Raw genomic sequence first — 20206 nt, forward strand, 5'->3', positions numbered from 1 at the left:
AAAAACTGTTAAAAGTTTTGCTCTTGACATTGCAAAATAATGCCGAGGCCAAGCCTGCATCGGGCCTGAGATGTGGAGGAGGTGGCGTGTGTAAGCATGTTCCTGTGCTTACACAGCTCTTGGACACTTTTGTTCTTCTGACAGAACTGGGCTTATCATATCACAATCAAAGCACAAGGAGGAACTGAGAGGTAGGCTTAACAAGGTGCAGTTCACAAGTTCACGACAGATAAAATCATCTACTGCAAAATGGCAAAGTTTGGAGAAGAAACTTTTTTGAATTTGGTGAGAGAAAGTAAAGCTTCTGCAGGACTAATTCATTGTCTAGAAATGTTTAGAAATGAAAGGTGTTGTCCCTGAAGTCTTCATTTCAGGTCATGTTATTTGTATTTGGGAGCTACTAGAGTGGTGCAGTGAAATAAAATGGGAAGAACGCAATAACTGTGTTTAACTCAGGCTAAAGCATTAATCAATACAAGATCATATAGGTAAAAACTATGTTCTGAGTTGTTTGTAGCAGAAATTAAAGGCCATTTGTTGATTTTAAGCACATACAGCAGATTATTCTGGTTTGTGACACTACATATAATGTAAATGCAAACTGATGTTGTATGTGTTCTCTTGATTATTCAATGAACTCTTTGATTTATAAATGGATTCCCCCATTGTGCAATCCTGGTTATATGACATGCAAAAAATACAAATCGACATTTACATGAGTCTTCTGAGAGGCTCTTCTCTTTTTCTCCCCAAAAAATGCGTCAAGCAACTGCAACAGGCAAGTTTGCAACCACAAACTCCCACCTCCGAGGAGAAACTCTCTTCGGAAATTAGCGAGAAACCCCGCATTGTTGCGCAGTTACATAATCCGTGTGCACACACTGGATGAAGATGTTAGATGTGTAAAAAGTAGGTCTTCTTGTTGTCGGCTGCTGCATCCCGCGGTGTGATACTGGCGCTGAGCGGAGGGTGAGGCGGCTTCGCGACTCCCTGACGCCAGGCCGAGCAGCGCCGAGTCAGGCAGAGAGGAGCCTCCAGCACAGAGGGACACAGAGCTGCACACACACAGAGAGAGAAAAAAAGAGGTAGTGTAAACTTTTGTTGTCTCTCTAACGTGATAAATGAAAAGTTTCTGTGTCTGTATTTCCACTTGTTCAGCTGTGCGCTTCTTCGTGTATGAGGAAGTAGTTCCCAAAGGTTATCAGTTCAGAAGTGTGTCAGTTGGCAGCTTCAAACTTTTTTTTTTTCTTCTTCTTCTTCCTTTTTGCTCACACTATCAGACTGGAGCTGCACATTTAGACACGTTTAGATGTTTGTGCTACTTTTGTAACCTCGTGTGAATGTGTTGTAGCAGAAGTTCCACCATGAGTGTTGTTCCAAGTGCTGCTTTTGAACTCTAAAAACATCTAAATTGTGCTTAAATCACTACAAAGCCTGCATCACTACAAGGTCTTGTAGGTTAAAAACTATCTGCTCGCTTGTTTTCAGCAGGAGATAAAAGGCATGTGCTGTTTCCATGCATGTAAATCAGAGCATTTTTGCTTTGTTGAGCTGCATGATGTGGATAAATGGGTGGTCTTCCTGTGTTGTACACTTTATCTTGATTAATCAATGAGCTGTTTGGTTTATAAAATGTCCAACAAAAAAGGCCTCTCCAGCCCAATGTGATGTGTTCAGACTGCTTGGCCTGCATGACTAACGGTGTAAAATCCCTAAATATTCCATTTATGATGACATTAAACCAAGAAAAGCAGAAAATCCTCACATATTAAGAAGAAAGACACTGAATTTTTAGCCTTTTGTTTCTTAATAATGACTGAAATGATTAAATATTTGCAAAGAGTGTTGCTGATTAACCTCCTGACAATCAGCTAATTGATTGCACCTTTCATCTCTGTTCTATGTGGTGGCTTATGGCATGAGGCTTTTTGAAGTAATGGATTTATGAGTCTTTTTTTTTGTTTGTTTGTAAATTGATTATATTTTGATGTCACTAAAAAATGTTTTTGATTAACATGGAAGTATGTTTGCAGAATATCACACTAATCTGGTTACAAATCCATACATGCCACACGTTAACATCTTCTTCTTTTTTTCCCCCCCTGTTGTATCGACTGATGCTGACGGACCGAGGCTGTTTCAGCCGGTGCAGTTGTGTGCTTCGGAGGACATGTGTTTAAGTTATGTCAGTGTGTTTATGAATTTGTGTCTGTGTGAGAGAGTGTATGCGAGGGAAAAGCAGACGGAGAGAGTGAGAGAAAGACCTACAGCAGCTAAGGCTCGATCTCCTGACATTATTGAAGATGACATATCAGATTACCCAAAGGACAGGAATTTGTCCTTGTCCGTGCTAGACTTCCAATTGTTTTATTGTTCTGCATTCTCAGCGTATGCGCTTTTAAGTTCTGTTTGAGAAATTGAACCTGTGCTTTTTCATAGCTTAGAAATGAGGGTGAAGCCTCTTGAACGGCAAATTGTTAACTTAATTCCTGTCTTTATCCATATAAAACGTGGCATTAAACAACAATTTTGCCTATGTGTATGAAAATCAATCAGTACATTACTATGTCTATGTCAAAACACTCCTGAGTACAGGAGCCGATGAACAGAAAATTTATCCGTGGTCATTTTGGTGATCGATTAATCATTTTTATCACTTTCTTTTTTTTTACATTTCACAGGCTAAACAGATCAACGTTTATTAGATAAAATAATCAGCAGATTACACGATAGAAAGTAAGCTGTAGCCCTCCTCCCGTGTGTCTGTACAGTCAGGATACTATAGCCTGCCATGTGTCGGGCCGAGGTGTCCACCCTAACACAACTCAAAACCAACACCGAGTGCCAAGCATGTTTGAGATAGCTGCTTGAAAACCCATGTGTTTGCCGGTTGTGTCTGCAGTGGTCGCGTACCGACTGGTGTGTCTGGGACATAAAGAATCTGATCCCAGTTCAGCCCTGCAGAGTCTGGACAATGCCAGCAGCTATTTGGTTGTTGTGTAGTGTTTTGTGTGTCAAAGTGACTTGATAGCTGGATTTCACTCACTGGCATTACTGGTGTAATGTTTAGTGGGTCTGAGTTGTGTCTATGTTGGTGTTTGTGAGGAAAAGTGACCCCAGTGAGTTAAAGGAGCCTCCCGGGTCAATGCCATGTCTAGTCAGTAAGGGCAGCACCTCATGTCTGACTGTGGTTATTTCAGGCTTTGCTGTTAGACTATTGTATTGACTGGAGTGGCTGTGGCAAAAATCTGCACTTGCGGGGTGGCTACTGAGTCTCAGTGTTGTTTTGGAAGCAGCTGTGATAGTTATTGTTGTGAACGGGACCAACCAATGCATCAGCCAGAGTTAGGTTAAAGCAGATACATTACTGTAATTGTTGGCCAAACATTACTAAGAAAGCCCAGTAAAGAAATTCCAAGTTTGTCCACCACACAAACTTTAATGTTATTTCTCAACTGTAAAGCGGCCTACCAAACACTTTAAAAAATAACAAAATCAAAGTGATCCTGTCAAATATTAAAAGCTGTTGTTAAATGTCAGGTTAGCGTTTCCATTTTGTGTACATATTCTTTAGTTCGACAACTCCTTTTTTTTTCCTTTTTTTTTTTTTAAGCTTCATTTTGTCAATGAAAAAAGTGTTTTGAAGGGAAAAATGTTTTCTATGGCTGGAGATTATTATTTTCACTATAAATCTGTCAATAATGCATCTGATCAATGATTTAGTCTGTAAAATGAGAAAATCTAGCGAAACATGCAATTCCACAGGCCAAATAGATGTCTTCAGACTGCTGCTATTGTCCTGCCAGCAGTAAAAAAAAAGAAAAAAGGTATTCAATCTGTAGTAATATAGAACAGAGAAATCCTGGAAATGTTTACTATTGAGCAACTGGAACTAGTGATTGTGTTTGAGGTTTTGTTTGCTTGATCAATGAGGTTTTATAAAATAGAATTGTTTGTACTCAATTCTCCATCAGTCAACTAGTTGCGTAATCAACTAAAATCAACTAATGTGTTTCAGTATTATAGTTAAAATTTCTCTGAGAAACGTTTTTGGCATTTGTGCCAGAAATCAGTATGGTATCAGTACTCATATCAAAATTCCCAGCATTACGCAGCCCTTCTGTGTCATTAACTTTAACATTCATCATTGGTGCAATGTTACAATTATCATTTATGGAAAAGCATGTATTGCATCCGTGTAGGGTCTCTGTTTGCTCAGTAACGACCCTTGACCGCACTTCATCCTGAAGTGCTCGGTGAAGAGACCAGATATACGAGTGTTCTCAATCTCTCCCTCTCTCTCTCCAAAACACTCTGTCTGTCTTAGATCTCTGCTTCACCATCACTCTCACTTTCCTCCTCTGTTTCTCCCTCTGCATCATTCTCCCTCTCTCTTTCTCTTTATCTATCACCCTCTCTCTTCCTGCACTCCTCTGTTTATAGCCAGTGACTCCATTGAGCGGGGGTTAATGGAGGCCCCATCCAGGACCCTGCTGATAAATAATGTAGCTTCTTTATAATGCTCCGTCCCCGGGGAGGGTCCAGAGAGCATCATTACTGCCTCCTCATCCTACACAGCCCAGGCCTAAATTGATTAACAGACACTGGAGCGGTGCAAAATGATCCATGGGGCTAGTGTAGTGGCTAACAGCTCGCACCAGGTGGGTCAAAGCCTCCGCCTGTCAGTGTCGCATGATCCCACTCTGTGCTCCCATTAGCCTCCGTCTCTGTCCGGTGGGCTAACTGATGGCCATAACAAGCTGCCGCTAACGCAATAGTGAGAGAGCGCCGCTCGAAGGGAATGTCAGAGTGGTTTTTATGGAGCTGTTGTGTAAATGATGGTGTGTGTTTCAGTTTTTATAGGGAAGAGTGCAGCAGCCAAGGCCACTGCAGGCATCTGTGTGCCTCTTCACTGCCTACGTCAGGATGAAGCTCCAACTTTGATGGCCACATGTAGAGATATGTGATCTGTGAGGAATTAGTGCTACAACAGTCAGTCTCTCTATGTATATTAATGTTAGCTCAACTTTTTATAAATGTTAAGCTGCTGTTTGTCTGCACTACTCATAGTTCAAAAACCCTTTTTTTTTCCAAGAACCACTAACGTCACAGAACATTACTGACAGACATAAAGTCAGTGACTGTAAGGTGTTTCTTATTAACGACAGTAAAACAGGTCAAACGGATAAAGATCAAGAGAAATTTTGGAGGAAACTTTTACAAATCTGGAGCTGCAGTGTTTGACTCCACAGATGCTGCAGGTCACGGAATAAGACTTTTTTTTTTTTTCTTTTCTTAAAAACAGCGCAGTGATCACATCATTGTCACTGTTGTTTATTCATCATTTTTGTTGAAAAAAACAAACGGTGCCTGTGCTGAATTTTGTAATACTTTATATTTGCCAGTTATCCCGGTCGTCCACATCTTTTTGAGCGGCAAATGTGAGTGAAACGCTCGCACCGTCGAGCTCTGCCTTTTCCTGCTCTTGAACAAAACCAGTAATTTAAAGATGGCACCTTGATTTCTGGGCAGTTGTAATATATTTTTTCCCATCACAATCACTTGATAAATCAGAAAAAAATATTGTTAGGTTGATTTACAACAACAACAACAAAATAATTTAAGAATAAACACAGCTTTAGAGGTTACTTTTAATCTCTTCCCAGAAATAAAATCTTTTAAATGAGCGTTTTCCCTTTTTCTATATGCTCAGATGAACCACCAAATGAAATGGAAGTTCACATCATTATCTGGGTATTTAGTGACTGATTTAGTCCAAAAGTCCTAAACTGAGATCTTTTAAAAAGTTCCGGCATGAAAACATAAATTCTAATTAATTAGGAATTTTTCAGAGAATTGTTCAGAAAGTCGGTGCACAGAAAGACTGTTTTGTCACGCAGGCATCCTAGTCTATACATAGATATAGGAAGAGCGAGGCATGTTGGCGCCTTTATATTATGACTGCCTCACAGAAAACTCCAAACTAGCATTGTCCAAAGAAGCAACACAGTGCATTATCAGGCCCTTTAAATAAGCATGTGGTCAGGCTAACAGTCAGATATTATTGACTGTCAAAGCTGGAAATATCCAAGAGACATGGCCTCCAGCTGCAGCTGAATGACAGCAGAGGATTGTTAGGTCTGCTCCAGATGTTACGCTACAGAGCTTTCTGGAGTCTTCCATCTGAAAAGGATTAAAGTTTGCCTTTGTGCAGCGAGTCCTGAACTTGTGCTGATAGTGCTGGCTGTCACTGAGAGGCCATCAAAGCAGCTCTGTGGCTGGATGCGGATCACAACGACTTTTTATGTGTCTGGGTGGTGACCCTGACACAGTCATGATGTTGCTGCTTTTGCCTTTTGAACTGTGTGCAGTATTGTTTTGCTCCACTCTCAGCTCTGAAGTACATGTTTTGCTTGGTATGCAGATGCACTGAGTCAGTTTTGCATCAGACACCGACAAGGTCACAGAGACTTCCAAGTCATACTCAGTTTAAAATCAAGTGAACTGACGAATTTATATTATAACCACAGCAGCAAGTCAGCACCAATAAAGGGTATGACTTATTTTGTGTTTTTTGGGCTTTGTTTTTTACATCTGTACATCACATTACATGTTGTATGTAAACCATTTATCCTTACATCTCTATTGCTGATTTCCATAAAGCCGGCAGTTGTGAGTCTGGACAATTTAAAAAAACAAAAAGTAAAGACACCTAAAGATGTGGTCTTGAATACTGGGAAATTGTCATTAAAAATGTCTTTCTTCTCACATTTTATAAACCAAATAATTGTTAGATTATTTGAGAAAATAGCCGGTTAGTTACTCAGATTAATCGCTGCTGAATTGCTGAAATTCTAAGTTTCAGCCATAGCTTTGGTGTCAGTACTCGTCCTTATAGGGGGAATTATTTGTATATAAAGTCTGAGGTAACATCACAGAAGTCCAGCTACTTAAATGATAGAACAGCAGAGAAGAAAGGCCACACCCAGGAGTTTTTCTGGCTCATAAACATTAACAGTTTCACTACAATAGAAAGAGTGTTTCCTGTAAGAAAGTATGGAAATGAAGAGAGCAGTCCGAGGTCTGTAGTTGAGCGGATGGCCTTTTTCTTTGTAGCCCTGCACCTGTGGAAAAACCTGCAAGTCTCAGCAAATGGAAGTGATGTCAGTGTTTTCCTAATGGTGGTTGATGTCCTAAGGGGGGAGTGTAGCAAGATCTTGAGCCATAAAAGATATCAGCGTTGATACAGTATTTTCTTTTGATCTCACACGCATTGTAGTCCACCCATTCGTCCCCTCCCTCGTGTGTTTGTAGTTCAGTGTCACTTTATAGATGTGCCAATGTTATTCAAATGGTTAAGCTAATTATAGTTGCAATTTGCAGCTTTCCAGTCAGTGCGGTTGGCAGTAGTAAGCGTCAAGGGCCTCTACAACAGTCACACACAAACACACGCATACGTTGTAAACAGCACCTGTTCGCATCAAACTTCCCTGCCTGTTTGCCAGTATGATGTATCTTACACATGCAGTAGCTGACAAAGATAGAAATCGCTGTTCATCCCATAATCTGAAGGGCCAGGAATAACTACAGAGCAGTCTTAATGATGTATTTGTTCCTGCTCGCAGGAAATCCAATATACTGCGGGCTTTACTGTCAGAGAGTGATGCATCCTCACCCATGAGTCAGTACGGATAAATGCTGGAGGATTTCTGACACGCTGTTTATTTGATTCTGGGATTGCATCTGAACATTTATCCACAGCCAAACCTCAACCATAACTATGTTTTATCTCCCTAATTGCATTCAGACAAAACTTGAAAAGAAGGTGGAACAGGGAGTGCTCAGTGCGCTCTTGTTTTCCCTTTTAAAAGCTAGAATGCGTGTACCTTCTGGCTACTGAATTGCTCCTGTGGGACCCCAGTGAATGGGCACATTTATCCTGGGGTCCACAAGCACTTCCTTTTTATTGTCCTGCACATTGCCAGATTCTTTCCCAAAACCAGTGTTTGTTGATTGGTGGTGTTGAAGCTTTAGAGAACATTTGCCTCAGTGGGTTGCTCACTGAAAGTTTCCTTCCTCTGAAATCTGAAAGATGGCCTTTTGAAATCTCAGACATACAGAGTTATCAAACTGTTTTATCTACCAAGATGTGTGTGCATACATGAGAGATTTAAAAAAAAAATCTTTGATCTACAAAAAGTGATAGAGTGGCAGGCTATGTGCATAAAACCTTTTATATTAAATACATTAGAAACTTATATTTGTGATGTGTTACAGCTGCAGAAAATTAAGCTGGGAAATGATTGACTATAGATAACAAATATACACTGTGTTTAGACAAGAAAATGAGGCGCCAGAAAAAACCGAGTGCCTAATCACATTGATGTCAAATATAGCTACAAACTGGGATGCTGCATTTCCACAATCAAAAACACAGAACTTGGTGTTGACCAATTGCTTAGTCAACCAAAAGAAAATTAAACAACAAAATTAAATAAGAATTAACGTTTGCTAATACAGCATCACAGTGGATCAGTGGTTGATAATCTACGCCCCTGGAGCAGCTGTATCAGGAGACGGTGTCATGTGCATTGAGTTCAGTTTGTGTTGTAGATCAATTGATTATTGATTGATAAGGCTGCCAGTTATCTGTCAGGAAATGTGTTCAAAATCTGCATCCCTAATTGCATTACATGGTACAGGTGTTCATGTGTTCACATATAATATTGTTGACCTTCTAGCTTAGAGCACCAGAAAGCTTCTGCTAAAAAAAATCCTGACTAAATTTGATGTTCTTAATCATTTTTTAAAAATTAGATAATTAACAACAAATATATGCATTTGTATTATTTAAATCATGTACATAAATAACAATACAGTTTAGACAATGAATACAATCATTCATTGCATTCCTGCCAAAGATATGAGTTGCAGTGTGGCCGCATGATGGAATATCCACTGCAGGTGTTGAACGCCAAATTCCTCTACAGTCTTTCACTGTAGGCTGCGTAGGCTTCACACAGTAAATGACATTAGTGATTGGCGGTAATGTGACGAGCCATACGGACAGGAAGCTATCTGGAGAATGTCTGGTCGGAGCTGATGTTCACAGGAGGGTGTCCGGTGTGGCTCTCCTGACAGTTTCCCAGAATCCAAGACTGACGCGACAACACCAGCTATAACGGTGACATCATCGTTCGCTTCGTCAGGGGTTGTGTCAGTGCTGCTGCTGTAGTAAAAGGAGGAGGAATGTATGCTCATGTTCCATAGCTGCTGCAACTTTGTGAGAGAAAGGAAACATTAGTTAGAAGTGATCAGTAAAAGTTTGTGTGACTTTTTTTTTTTAACTGACATGTCGATTCTTTTTCTTTTCTTCCAGTGACTGTCAAGAGGACCTGATCAGTCATCTGGGAAACTGAATATTATCTGAAACTCAAAAGAAAAAAAGTAATATTCTTACCCTTTGTCTTCTGAGACTGGACAGTGTCCCACCACTGCTCACGCGTCCTTTAGGAGAGGGGAGGAGGGCAGCTTGTCCATCATGAATGTCACCTCACTCTTCTCCTTCACTAGCCCTGCGGTCAAGCGGCTGCTGGGTTGGAAGCAGGGAGATGAGGAAGAGAAATGGGCAGAGAAGGCCGTAGATGCTCTCGTTAAGAAACTAAAAAAGAAGAAGGGAGCCATGGAGGAGCTGGAGCGGGCTCTCAGCTGCCCGGGTCAGCCCAGTAACTGTGTGACAATCCCTCGCTCGCTGGACGGACGGCTGCAAGTGTCGCACAGGAAAGGTCTGCCACATGTCATCTACTGTCGGGTGTGGCGCTGGCCCGACCTGCAGTCCCACCATGAGCTGAAGGCACTGGAATGCTGCGAGTACCCCTTTGGGTCCAAGCAGAAGGATGTGTGCATCAACCCCTACCACTACAAACGAGTGGACAGTCCAGGTGAGTGATCCCATCCTGAAATAACCAGGGATGCATGTATCTGCACCTTAACTGATCTTAATATGTGTTACCTTGTATAAAATGCAACAAGTTTTGCTCTGGGAAGTACACTGATTTTTAACTTGTGAAAAAGGATTTCTGGTATCAGAATAGACAGATACCCTGAGTGGAGTTAAGGTGGTGGATTTGCTTTCAGGGAAGAAAACATTGGATCAGTGCTTCCCTAGAAACAGATACTGAAACTGTGTAAAATTAAGTCTGTGTGGATTGTCAGTCATCCACGTCATGGTAATCCTGGGAGCGTCAGTCTGAAGCTTCACCTCTCATCCAAGAGGCTTCCTCACTTCTAACTGAACTCCCCATCAGTCAGTTAGAAATAAAGAAGTGTCTTGGAGGAAACATGAAACGTCTTCAAAAAACTAACAGAAAGGTGCATTTGCTTTTTACTAAAGTTTCAAGGATGTGATAAATTAAACTCTACAGAAAGAAGTTATTATTTATTAAGTTTTCTTTTAAAAACAGCATTTAAAGGACATCCTGGCCTAGTGGTTAGGACAAATACCATATACTGTGATTCCTTGGTTTAGTTAACCTACCAAGAATTTCCCTATTAAACAGAAAACCACGACAAGAGAACAGTTTAAACTTTTTGAAGTATTTTTCATTGACTTCTTGAGCTGTCATCTGCTCAGCAGGCATAATGTAGAATATTATTCCCATCCTGAAGTTTTTGTCTTTTCCATAACTGCGATGACTTGTACAGATGTTCGCCTATTTTACTTTCTTGCATCTTTTATCTTCCTCTTGTCTTCCACAGTTTTGTCTGTGAAGATGATAAGCAAAAACTCACACACTCTCACACTCACATGACTGATAGAAATTTTACTTCATCAGGTGAGGACGATAAATTCATTTTGAAGTTGCAAATATAACAGGTATCTAATACACATAATTATTGTTAAATTAATAAATGAATAAAAACACTAGAGTAAAACCAGGACCCAGCTTGCTGTATTTCCTCGGCAGGTCTTGCCGGACCTTTGGGGTTCTGACTGCAGTGACACTGTAGTAATAAGACAAATCCAACACCGTTTATCCTCTCACTAAACACAAGATGAGGGTCAGCTGACAAGATAAAAACAGCTGTGTGCAGGGTGCTAAGTGTGTAAAGGGCCAAGTGTATGTGTGTGTGTGTTCGTTCATGTGTGCGTGGAGCAGGAAATTCCATCTGGGGGAGAATGAGGGCTTTGTTTTGGGCATGCTCTGTACTGCTGGCCCTCCTGTTTTTTTGCACACATGTAGACACACACACACACACACACACACACACTCTCACACTTGCACGCATGTTACAAAGACGAGGACACACACCAACACACCCACCCATGACTGCCGGCACAGTTTCTCTGAGGACGGCTGGAACAGGAAGACAGTCACCCACACACAATGGGAGGAAAGAGTTGTTGCCTGCCTCGCACACGTTTTGTTTTAGCAGCGGGTGGAAGACAGAGGGCTAAGGTGATTCAACCCCACAGCACCTGTCTGTCCTCACTACGCCCTCACCACCTCCCCCCCTTCTAATTTTCCCTCCTCCACACACACATCCTGTCAATCTCCCCTCACTATTCTACATAACACCACAGCTGTCCTGTGCCTGCTCCACATATAACCTTTGAAATAAACTGCTACACTGATGCAGCGGCCTGCAGCACACATGGTTCTACCTGCAGGAATACTGACAGCAGCGTGAGCCCCATCTAAAATTTCAGCACCAGCTTTATTTATCTGCTCAGGTATTTATAGACACAAGTGGAGCGTATCTCTGTGGTTTGTACTGCACCTGAATAGCGCTCAGCCAGGATATTTACCCCAAGTGATGAATTCCACAAGAACGGCTCGCCTCGAAATGTCTTTTCAGAGCAGAAACCTGAGAGTCTGGGCCAAATACTGCTGGCTAAGACCAACTGCCTGGAAGCTGACATTTGAAAAATGCAGCGACATCTGCGCTCAGAATGTTGAATCACGGAGAGCGCCAGAAAGAGATTTCTTCATTATGGTGGAATCAAATAACCCATTTATTGAGTTTGCGTGCGTCTTTGTGGCATGTATGTGATTGCTCATCATGTCTGGAGCGCTGAAACAATCAGCTAATCATTAGATAAACATGCTTTAAGTTCTGTGATGAGAAACTGAACTGAAGACAAAGAAATGGAGTTGGGTTTTTATCTTGTATCAGAAAATGTCTCACCTTTTTGTTATTTTTTTGATGAAAAAAAGAAATAAAAGTAGGGTAGTGGAATTCGGAGTAGGTTGCTTGCAGCCATATGTGGTTTTACTGCTCACTTGTGCAAATATTAAGTTAACATAGTTGGAGCATTTCTCACAAGTAGGGTCAAACAACACGGCATGGATAAAATCCTCTAAAGTAATCCTAATCAAGGTTTTTTTTTTAGGCTGATGCCAAAAATCGTATAAACATAAGATTGCCATAAAACAGTCCTGCACATTAATTTACTGTTTTGCCTGTGATGGTTAAAAGAGAGCTGGTATGCACAAAAGTTTGTATGTGGACAAATTTAGATCATCACGTGGTTTCATCATTGTATCACTTACAGGTTTAATAGGAATAGCACTAGTGGAGTAGCTGCGTAATGTGAAATTTAAAAGCTCATAGCGTCACAGTGTATTTTGTCGACTCATTGGTGGAGTGCAGTTTTATTGGACAGTTGCTCTCTTTCTTCCTCTTCAGTGCTGCCGCCTGTCTTGGTACCGAGGAACAGCGAGTTCAACGCCAAGCATACAATGCTGCCTCGCTTTCGCAACCCTCTGCAGCAGAACGAGCCACACATGCCCCAGAATGCCACCTTCCCAGAATCCTTTGCTCAGGCCAACACCATGCCTTTCCCCCATTCGCCTGGAAACAGCTACCCCAACTCACCGGGAAGTGGCAGCAGTGCCACCTTCCCTCATTCACCATCCAGCTCCGACCCTGGCAGTCCATTCCAGATGCCAGGTGCGATCCTGTACTAAGTTATCCTGACATTTCTTCCTTTTTAACTAAAGTACAACAACTGACTTCAGCCTGTTCTGCCTCCTTCTTGTTGCAGAGACACCCCCTCCTGCCTACATGCCCCCAGAGGAGCAGATGACTCAGGATTGCCCCCAGCCTATGGACACCAACCTCATGGCTCCACCCTTGCCTCTAGAGAGTAACAACCGAGCAGGTAACCATGGCAGTTGCTATCTTAAACACACACATGTCCTTGTGTGCACTCGCTTCTTGTGATATCATCCACATAAAGCCGTCTGCACCTGCTCGCCTTGATCTGCAGGTGCAAAGATTTTTAGGAAGCCTGGTTGTTTTTTTTAAGTATTTTTTTTTCTCTTGTGGTCAAACTCCAGATACAAAAAAAAGAAAGGGAAAAACCTCAATGGGGTTGCTGTGCTGTATCCTGTGAGATAAAACTGTGTGTTAGCAGGATCTGCTAGTTTACAGTGGGGCTTTGTCTGTGGGTGCGAGCCCAGGGGAAGCTCAAAGCCTCAGCAAATTAAGCCAGGCCTCAGAGCTTTTTTTATGAGGCCCATAAAAGCTGGGGCTTATGTCATCTCTGCTGGTGGTAATGACTTGAAACTCGTTAACGATAAGATTCACTAATTACCTCCAACTTTCAAATCTGAAATGCGGTGCAATAATTGCTGCTATCTCGAGTTTGTGGTTTTGATTTTATTGTGCAAGACAAACACATCTGAGCACTACATTCATGAATTCGTAATAGGCTATACAGTGGACATGGACTGGATTCCAAAACCACCTCATTCAAAGTGAAATTCTGTAGCTTTTGTAGTTTTAGCCATAATTACTGTCGGTAATGAAAAAAAATAAAATAAAAAAAGAAATATTCACCAGATTAATTGCTGAGAAGAAGAACATGGCTTGATGACCTTGATAAAAGATGTTCGATGGGACAAGACATACGAGTAGAGGGATGATCAGAGACGTTTTAAACAAACCTTTCGCCAAACTTGTTTGGAAGAGAGAACAAAGGCAAAATTATTACTCAAACTGTCTCATGTAAACATTAATCGAAGTTTATCCATCAACTTTTTGGTTCAACTTTTGCCTTTGTGATTTAGATCAGTGGTTCTAAACTTCATTTGTTTGTAGCTCCTCATCAAAGTTTGCTTGTCTGTTGCGAGCAGCGCAAATGAAGAGTGCTTTTCCCTAATCTGGTTAATTCTAAAGGCCTGCAGAAGAAAGCTATGCAGTATTGTAAAAATAGAAATGGCAAAGAAGTGTTCTTGTTTATAGTTTAAAAATTTGCTCTTGTCACATTGTGGTAATCATCTTATGGCCTCTCCTTGGGATCCACTGATCTGCATAATCTAGCCAAACTGCTACATGACATCAGCGCAGGTAATGTGGGTTGAAAAAACAAAGCCAAAAAAACCTGCCTAAATCAAAATATACCAACATTTTAAAGTTCAAGTAAAATTAAAATATTGTTGAGAAGCGTTGCAGTTAAATTTCATCACACAACACATCAGGCTAACAGTTTGTCTTTTGTCTGTATTTTTGTTTTCAACACTTGACCCACTGAATGTTTGTGCTATTTTATCATCGTAGACCTAATTCTGAGAGATGCAGCCCACGCATGGTGACAGCAGTAGCGGGAAGAGCTGTTGAGAGTTTTGTGTTGCTGGAAGCGGGAGTTTGGGGAGTTTTTAAGTTCTTTTCCACCAGCTGCATCCTGTACAGGGGAGCAGGTTACTATTGTAGGCCAGCTCTGGGAAGGGGACAGACAAAACACACCTGCTAGCCAGTGCCACGCTACAGAGGAAGTTTGGGAGAAGTATGTGCTTAGATAAACATGATTTATTCCTCTCTCTGAGAGGGTGAGGCCAGCTGGCACTGTCTCACCCTGAGATACCAGGCACAGAGAGCATGGCCCTGCTATTGACTGTTTGCCTGCTCAATAAAGGCTGGCACACAGACCACAGACAGTCTGCATGCTTTAGAATGCGTCTGCATCGATTTTGGTCTGCCTAAATGTACACAAATGTAGCTAGTGGGTCCTATATGTTTATTCAAATCATCGTTATGGGCTACGTGGGACGATTTGGACGAAATAATTGTGCGGATGAGTAAGATTTACAATTGAGTCTGCTGGCATCAGTGGCTCCTGGCAGCTTGTCTGCACAGAGGAGTCTTAAATGTGCCTGAATGTGTCTGTGTCTGTTACTGCAGGCACAGTGCGCTCAGCTCACTCCTGTGACCTGTTAATGTGTTTCCTGTGCAGATGTGCAGCCTGTGGCCTACGAGGAACCCAAGCACTGGTGCTCTATTGTTTACTACGAGCTCAACAATCGCGTTGGAGAGGCCTTCCAGGCTTCCTCCACCAGCGTGCTCGTGGATGGCTTCACAGATCCCTCCAACAACCGCAACCGATTCTGTCTCGGCCTGCTCTCCAACGTCAACCGCAACTCTACCATTGAGAACACCCGGCGGCACATTGGCAAAGGTACAAAACCTGTCAATGACTGTAATCTAATGATGAGACTGAATCAATCCAGTTGTCAGTAGGGACAGGGACATACAGTGAAACAGAACAATAACAACAAATTGACTAAACATCTTGGTTGATTGATCTTAGATTGACCACACAGGTGTTTTGGGCCTTCTGTTAAAAGTGACACAGAGCAGTGCTGACTCTAACTGTCAATAATTTCCTGCTTCCTCTCAGGCGTCCATCTGTATTACGTTGGAGGGGAGGTGTATGCAGAGTGTCTGAGTGACAGCAGTATCTTCGTCCAGAGTCGTAACTGTAACTACCACCACGGCTTCCATCCCACTACTGTGTGTAAGATTCCCAGCGGCTGCAGCCTGAAGATTTTCAACAACCAGGAGTTTGCTGAGCTGCTGGCCCAGTCCGTCAACCATGGCTTCGAGGCCGTTTACGAGCTCACCAAGATGTGCACCATCCGCATGAGCTTTGTGAAGGTAATCCGCTATTTTAAAACTTAACTAATGTAGATTTTCTTTTACTACAACCAAGAACAGTATGACTTTTTTCCTAATGTCATAATATTGATAGTTAAGTTACTGTTTAAGTATAATTTACTGATAATTAGTTAAGTTTTAAAATCATCCAAATGCGTAGTGTCAATTTCTTACTTTGTTTCTTACTTATTTTGTTTCTTTTTGTTTTCTATCACTAGAAGAGTTTTCCCTCCTTTTCACAAGTGAACCTCTTTCTTTTTATTTTTATTGACAACTGTCAGTAGCCAAAATTTGAGTCATGACCTATCAGTGGCAGCTATACTAATCATTCAGCAGCAATAACCAAAGTATTTCCACATAAAACTGATTTAAATCCAAAATCAAACAAGCATCGGTTGTACAATTCTCAGATATTCGACTAACCCAACCTGTACATCCTAACAAAAAATACCTTACATACTCAGTACCAACATTAGATTTTCCAAATATGATTTAAATAAATATAAACCATAGGAACAAGTTTAAGTCCAACAAAAACTAGTATAGTGTTGCGACACAATTTTTAAAAAGTCATGTGTTGTTCTCCTTTTCAGGGCTGGGGAGCAGAGTACCACCGCCAAGATGTGACCAGCACACCCTGCTGGATTGAGATTCACCTGCATGGTCCGCTGCAGTGGTTGGATAAAGTGCTAACCCAGATGGGCTCACCCCACAACCCTATATCCTCCGTCTCCTAGGCTTCACTGTCCTCAGCCCTGTGGCTGTCCATACCCCAGCATTTTGGTCTAAGTAGCAAGAATAGGGGCAAGCTGGTCTCAGACTGGCTTGTGTTTCAGTCAGTAGTCCATAACTGATTGAGGTTTTGACTGAAACACAAACTGATCTGGGAGCTGTAAGGTCAGGCGGGTTGTTAAATGGGTAGGTTTGTTCTCTACTTGAAGGATGTCTGAATTGGGCACATTTACAGACTGGGAGAGGAGTAAGCAAAGTGAGCGTGATGCAACTGGAAGATACTTGATCTTTGTGACCAACTGTAATAATTAGACCATCACACTCATCATGACGCAAGTATCCTCTCTGATCTTGCTCCCACGACTTCTCTTTTTTCATTGTTCTATTATTCTGACTCATAACTAGTTTGCATCTAAATATTCCCTCGGAAATCCAGATATACGTGTGTAGTTACAATAATTATGGGACATTCCAGGCCGCCGAAATTGCAGTTGGCTGCTGTTTTCTGTCTGACTGTAGTGAGGTTGGCATGAAATGTACTTAGGAAATGTATAAAGTTAGCAGGGACTTGGAGGATGACCAGTATGTCTGAAAAAAAAAAGAAACAATCATCTCCAGATACTTCTTGTATCTGTTCTTTTTTTTTTAGGATAATAAATTAAAGCATTTAAAGCTAGTATAACTTTAAAATACAATCCCATATCACAGATCATGAAAAATAATATGAGGGCAAAATTTGGGGGGCGTTTGAGCGTTTAGGGCAGGGGTTTAGTGTGGGGCATGGCACTAAAAGGGCATTTCAGACATAAAAGATTAAAGTTTAAGTGTTGCTCATCTTGTGTTACACTTGTGTTTCAAATGAATTTTAAGAAAAAAGAATAGTGTTTAGGTATATTCACTATTAGAATATGTGCTGTGCAGTCTGGTTTTGCAAAGCATAGTTTGGTTAGTGTAGTGTTACACATTTAAGACTGGTAGCTGAATATGACATGAAGCAGAGGCAAACACAAGTACAGGTTAGCATGTCCCTGGCTGCACACTCTGCAGCACAATCAAATGTGTCAAAAACAGAGTCGCATTGAGGACATAAATATTTCAGTGACCGTGCCTCGTTCTCTTATTACAATGACTGAGCAAAACTTGTTAAATGGCTGTTACGGGAAAATGTTGAGCATTCAAATTTTAATTGTTGACTGAGAAAAAGGGTGTCAGCTGCTGATGTCCCAATATGATTTTTTTTTTTTTTTTTTTTTTATTAAATAAAATGCAGATGTTGCCATTCAATTCTTTTTGTGCTTTGAGCAATTCTCTTTGCTATTAAACTGTTATACTCTTTACATTCTTTTTGTATTTTTGAACATGTTTTTTTTTTTGTTTTGTTTTGTTTTGTCTGCACTTTCACATGTTGCCTCTTTGTTTTTTTTTTCCTTTCTGTTTTGCTCAGTAAAACTCCCAGAAAAGCAGTTTTATTCCATGAATATCAAGTCTCTACTGGAAGATTCAATAAATTTGTTTCATTACTTGCAACATTTCTGTCTCTTTTATGACCACTGTCTCGGCATGTTTGTCTTTGTGTGCCTGTCTGTTTAATTACAGGCCACCCATGCTAAGAAAATATGCATCGTGTATTGTCAGGGGCTTTCAAAAACATCGACTGCTGTGTGCGCGCTTGTATTACTCATGTTGTGGGAGCATAAATCTGTGTACACGGTCAACAGCATGGGGATCCGCCTCCCTTTTTGGGGACAAAAAGCAAGTCCCCGTAACGGAAATCATTCAATTTTTAGGTGTAGACTTGGTTTAGGGTTAGAATTAGACAAGTAGTGGTTATGGTTAGAGTCTCCAGGAAATCAATATAAGTCAACGCAGTGATGGAAACAATCATGTATGTGTGTGTTTGGATGTAGACCTTCAATTAGAGAGGCACAAAAATTATAAGTGCATCTAAAAGCCAACTGCACTGGTGTTCAGCGTAATTGTATTTTCCAGTAAATTGCATGAAAATGCATGAAATCATGGGGTTTCCTTTGTTTTATGGGACACATTGTGATAGTAGAGGAACAGTTACAACAGTCTTCCAGGAAGGTCTCCTGGAAGTCACTGGCTGGTTTGTGTGTGCGTGCAGCAGCTTCGTCTGACTGAGTGTGACGTGGGTGGTATGGTTGCACAGCGGTTAGTGCTGCTGCCTCCCAGGAGGTTGCATGTTTCTGCCAAATTCCTCAGACAAGCACGTCAGGTGGACTGGAGACTGAGAATCAATGACTAAACGTATCAGAGCAATCGCTTATCCCGGGTACCACAAACCTAATGTTTGCTAAAAATCCATTCAAAGTGTCTCCCTGCTTTTAGGCTGTTATATAAAGAGATGACAAAAATGGCAACAAGTTGGAATAGAATCAAAATAATTCCCAAGTCTGAGCCCAAACCCCTTTGAAACACACTCATTAAGGCATGATTGTAAAAGTGTGCCTGCTATAAAAGTTTTTCAGGAATATTTCAGGAAATTACTTTGAAGTCCTATCAAGTTGTTTTTTTATAATAAGATCAATTTTTATAGGTGCAGATTTTATGTAATTTCTGTCATTCTTTGTGTATTTTATGGTTTTGTTTATTGCTGGCATTGACTGTCCAGTTCCCACTGCTGTACCAAATGTTTTTTCAAGCGCCCAGCTAACTTCAATCTTTATAATTAAACCTTTTGGACCAGCCTCCCTGACAGTCCTCTTCTTAGAACTAATTGATGATTTATTTTTTTTGAACCGTGAGATGAGAAATACAAACATTAGGAATTCAAAAAGGAGACAGTCCCAACATGTGTTGTAGTGTGCTGTCAGGGGAAGAGTAACAGTCTCAGCAAGTTTTTGATACAAACACAGTCTGATAGCCAGCTCAGTTCATCAGACACCTGCTTTGAATCTCAAGAATAAAACGTATTATCTCTGAGGAATCTGATGTTTGTGAAAGCTCATGATTATTCTAAGGCCTTTTTGAAATGCAAAATAAGTCTTGACCAAGACCTTGTTTCCTTTTTGTCCTCTTTAACTTAGCATACATAAGTCCATCCATCCATTATCTATACACCGCTTAATCCTCATTAGGGTCGTGAGGGGGCTGGAGTCTATCCCAGCTGACTTAGGGTGAAGGCAGAGGACACCCTGGACAGGTCACCAGTCTATCACAGGGCCACATTTAGAAACAGACAACCAAGCTCACTCACATTCACACCTACGGACAATTTAGAATCACCAATTAACCTCAACATGGTTTTGGACTGTGTGGGAGGAAAGCCTACATAAGTGAACTTGGAATTTAACTTAAGGACATTTTGTCCAAACTGGCAGGGGTTTAAGATTGGAGGATTAATTGATTTATATTGGTTAGATTTTTCTGCAACAGCCAGTGTCATACTTTGTCTTCTTATTGATCCCCATTGACAGTTATAATAGTCAGTCTTTTTTCCAGGTGTTGGCCAATCAGAGTTTGCAGTGGCAGACATAGCTGATATATCTTTTTATTAAAAGATCCATTTTTATAG

At 41.1% G+C, this 20206-nt stretch overlaps 1 protein-coding gene across 2 annotated transcripts; it reads left to right on the forward strand.

Annotated features, from left to right (window-relative positions):
* The first annotated feature begins 1013 nt into the window (after positions 1-1013).
* Positions 1014-18200, forward strand: smad1 (SMAD family member 1). 2 transcript variants are annotated; one of them, XM_008302696.1, is made up of 7 exons: positions 1014-1085; positions 9380-9941; positions 12691-12954; positions 13049-13165; positions 15239-15460; positions 15683-15939; positions 16533-18200. In XM_008302696.1, exons 2-7 carry the CDS (start codon positions 9542-9544, stop codon positions 16674-16676), a joined length of 1404 nt encoding a protein of 467 aa, XP_008300918.1. In that variant the 5' UTR covers positions 1014-1085; positions 9380-9541; the 3' UTR covers positions 16677-18200. The 2 variants fall into 2 exon arrangements, with proteins under 2 accessions (XP_008300918.1, XP_008300925.1); XM_008302703.1 differs by lacking the exon at positions 1014-1085 and adding an exon at positions 9169-9184.
* The last annotated feature ends 2006 nt before the right edge of the window (positions 18201-20206 follow it).

The sequence above is a fragment of the Stegastes partitus genome, unplaced genomic scaffold (genome assembly GCF_000690725.1).
Source record: "Stegastes partitus isolate 25-593 unplaced genomic scaffold, Stegastes_partitus-1.0.2 Scaffold37, whole genome shotgun sequence".
In the NCBI taxonomy this organism is placed as follows: Eukaryota; Metazoa; Chordata; class Actinopteri; family Pomacentridae; genus Stegastes; species Stegastes partitus.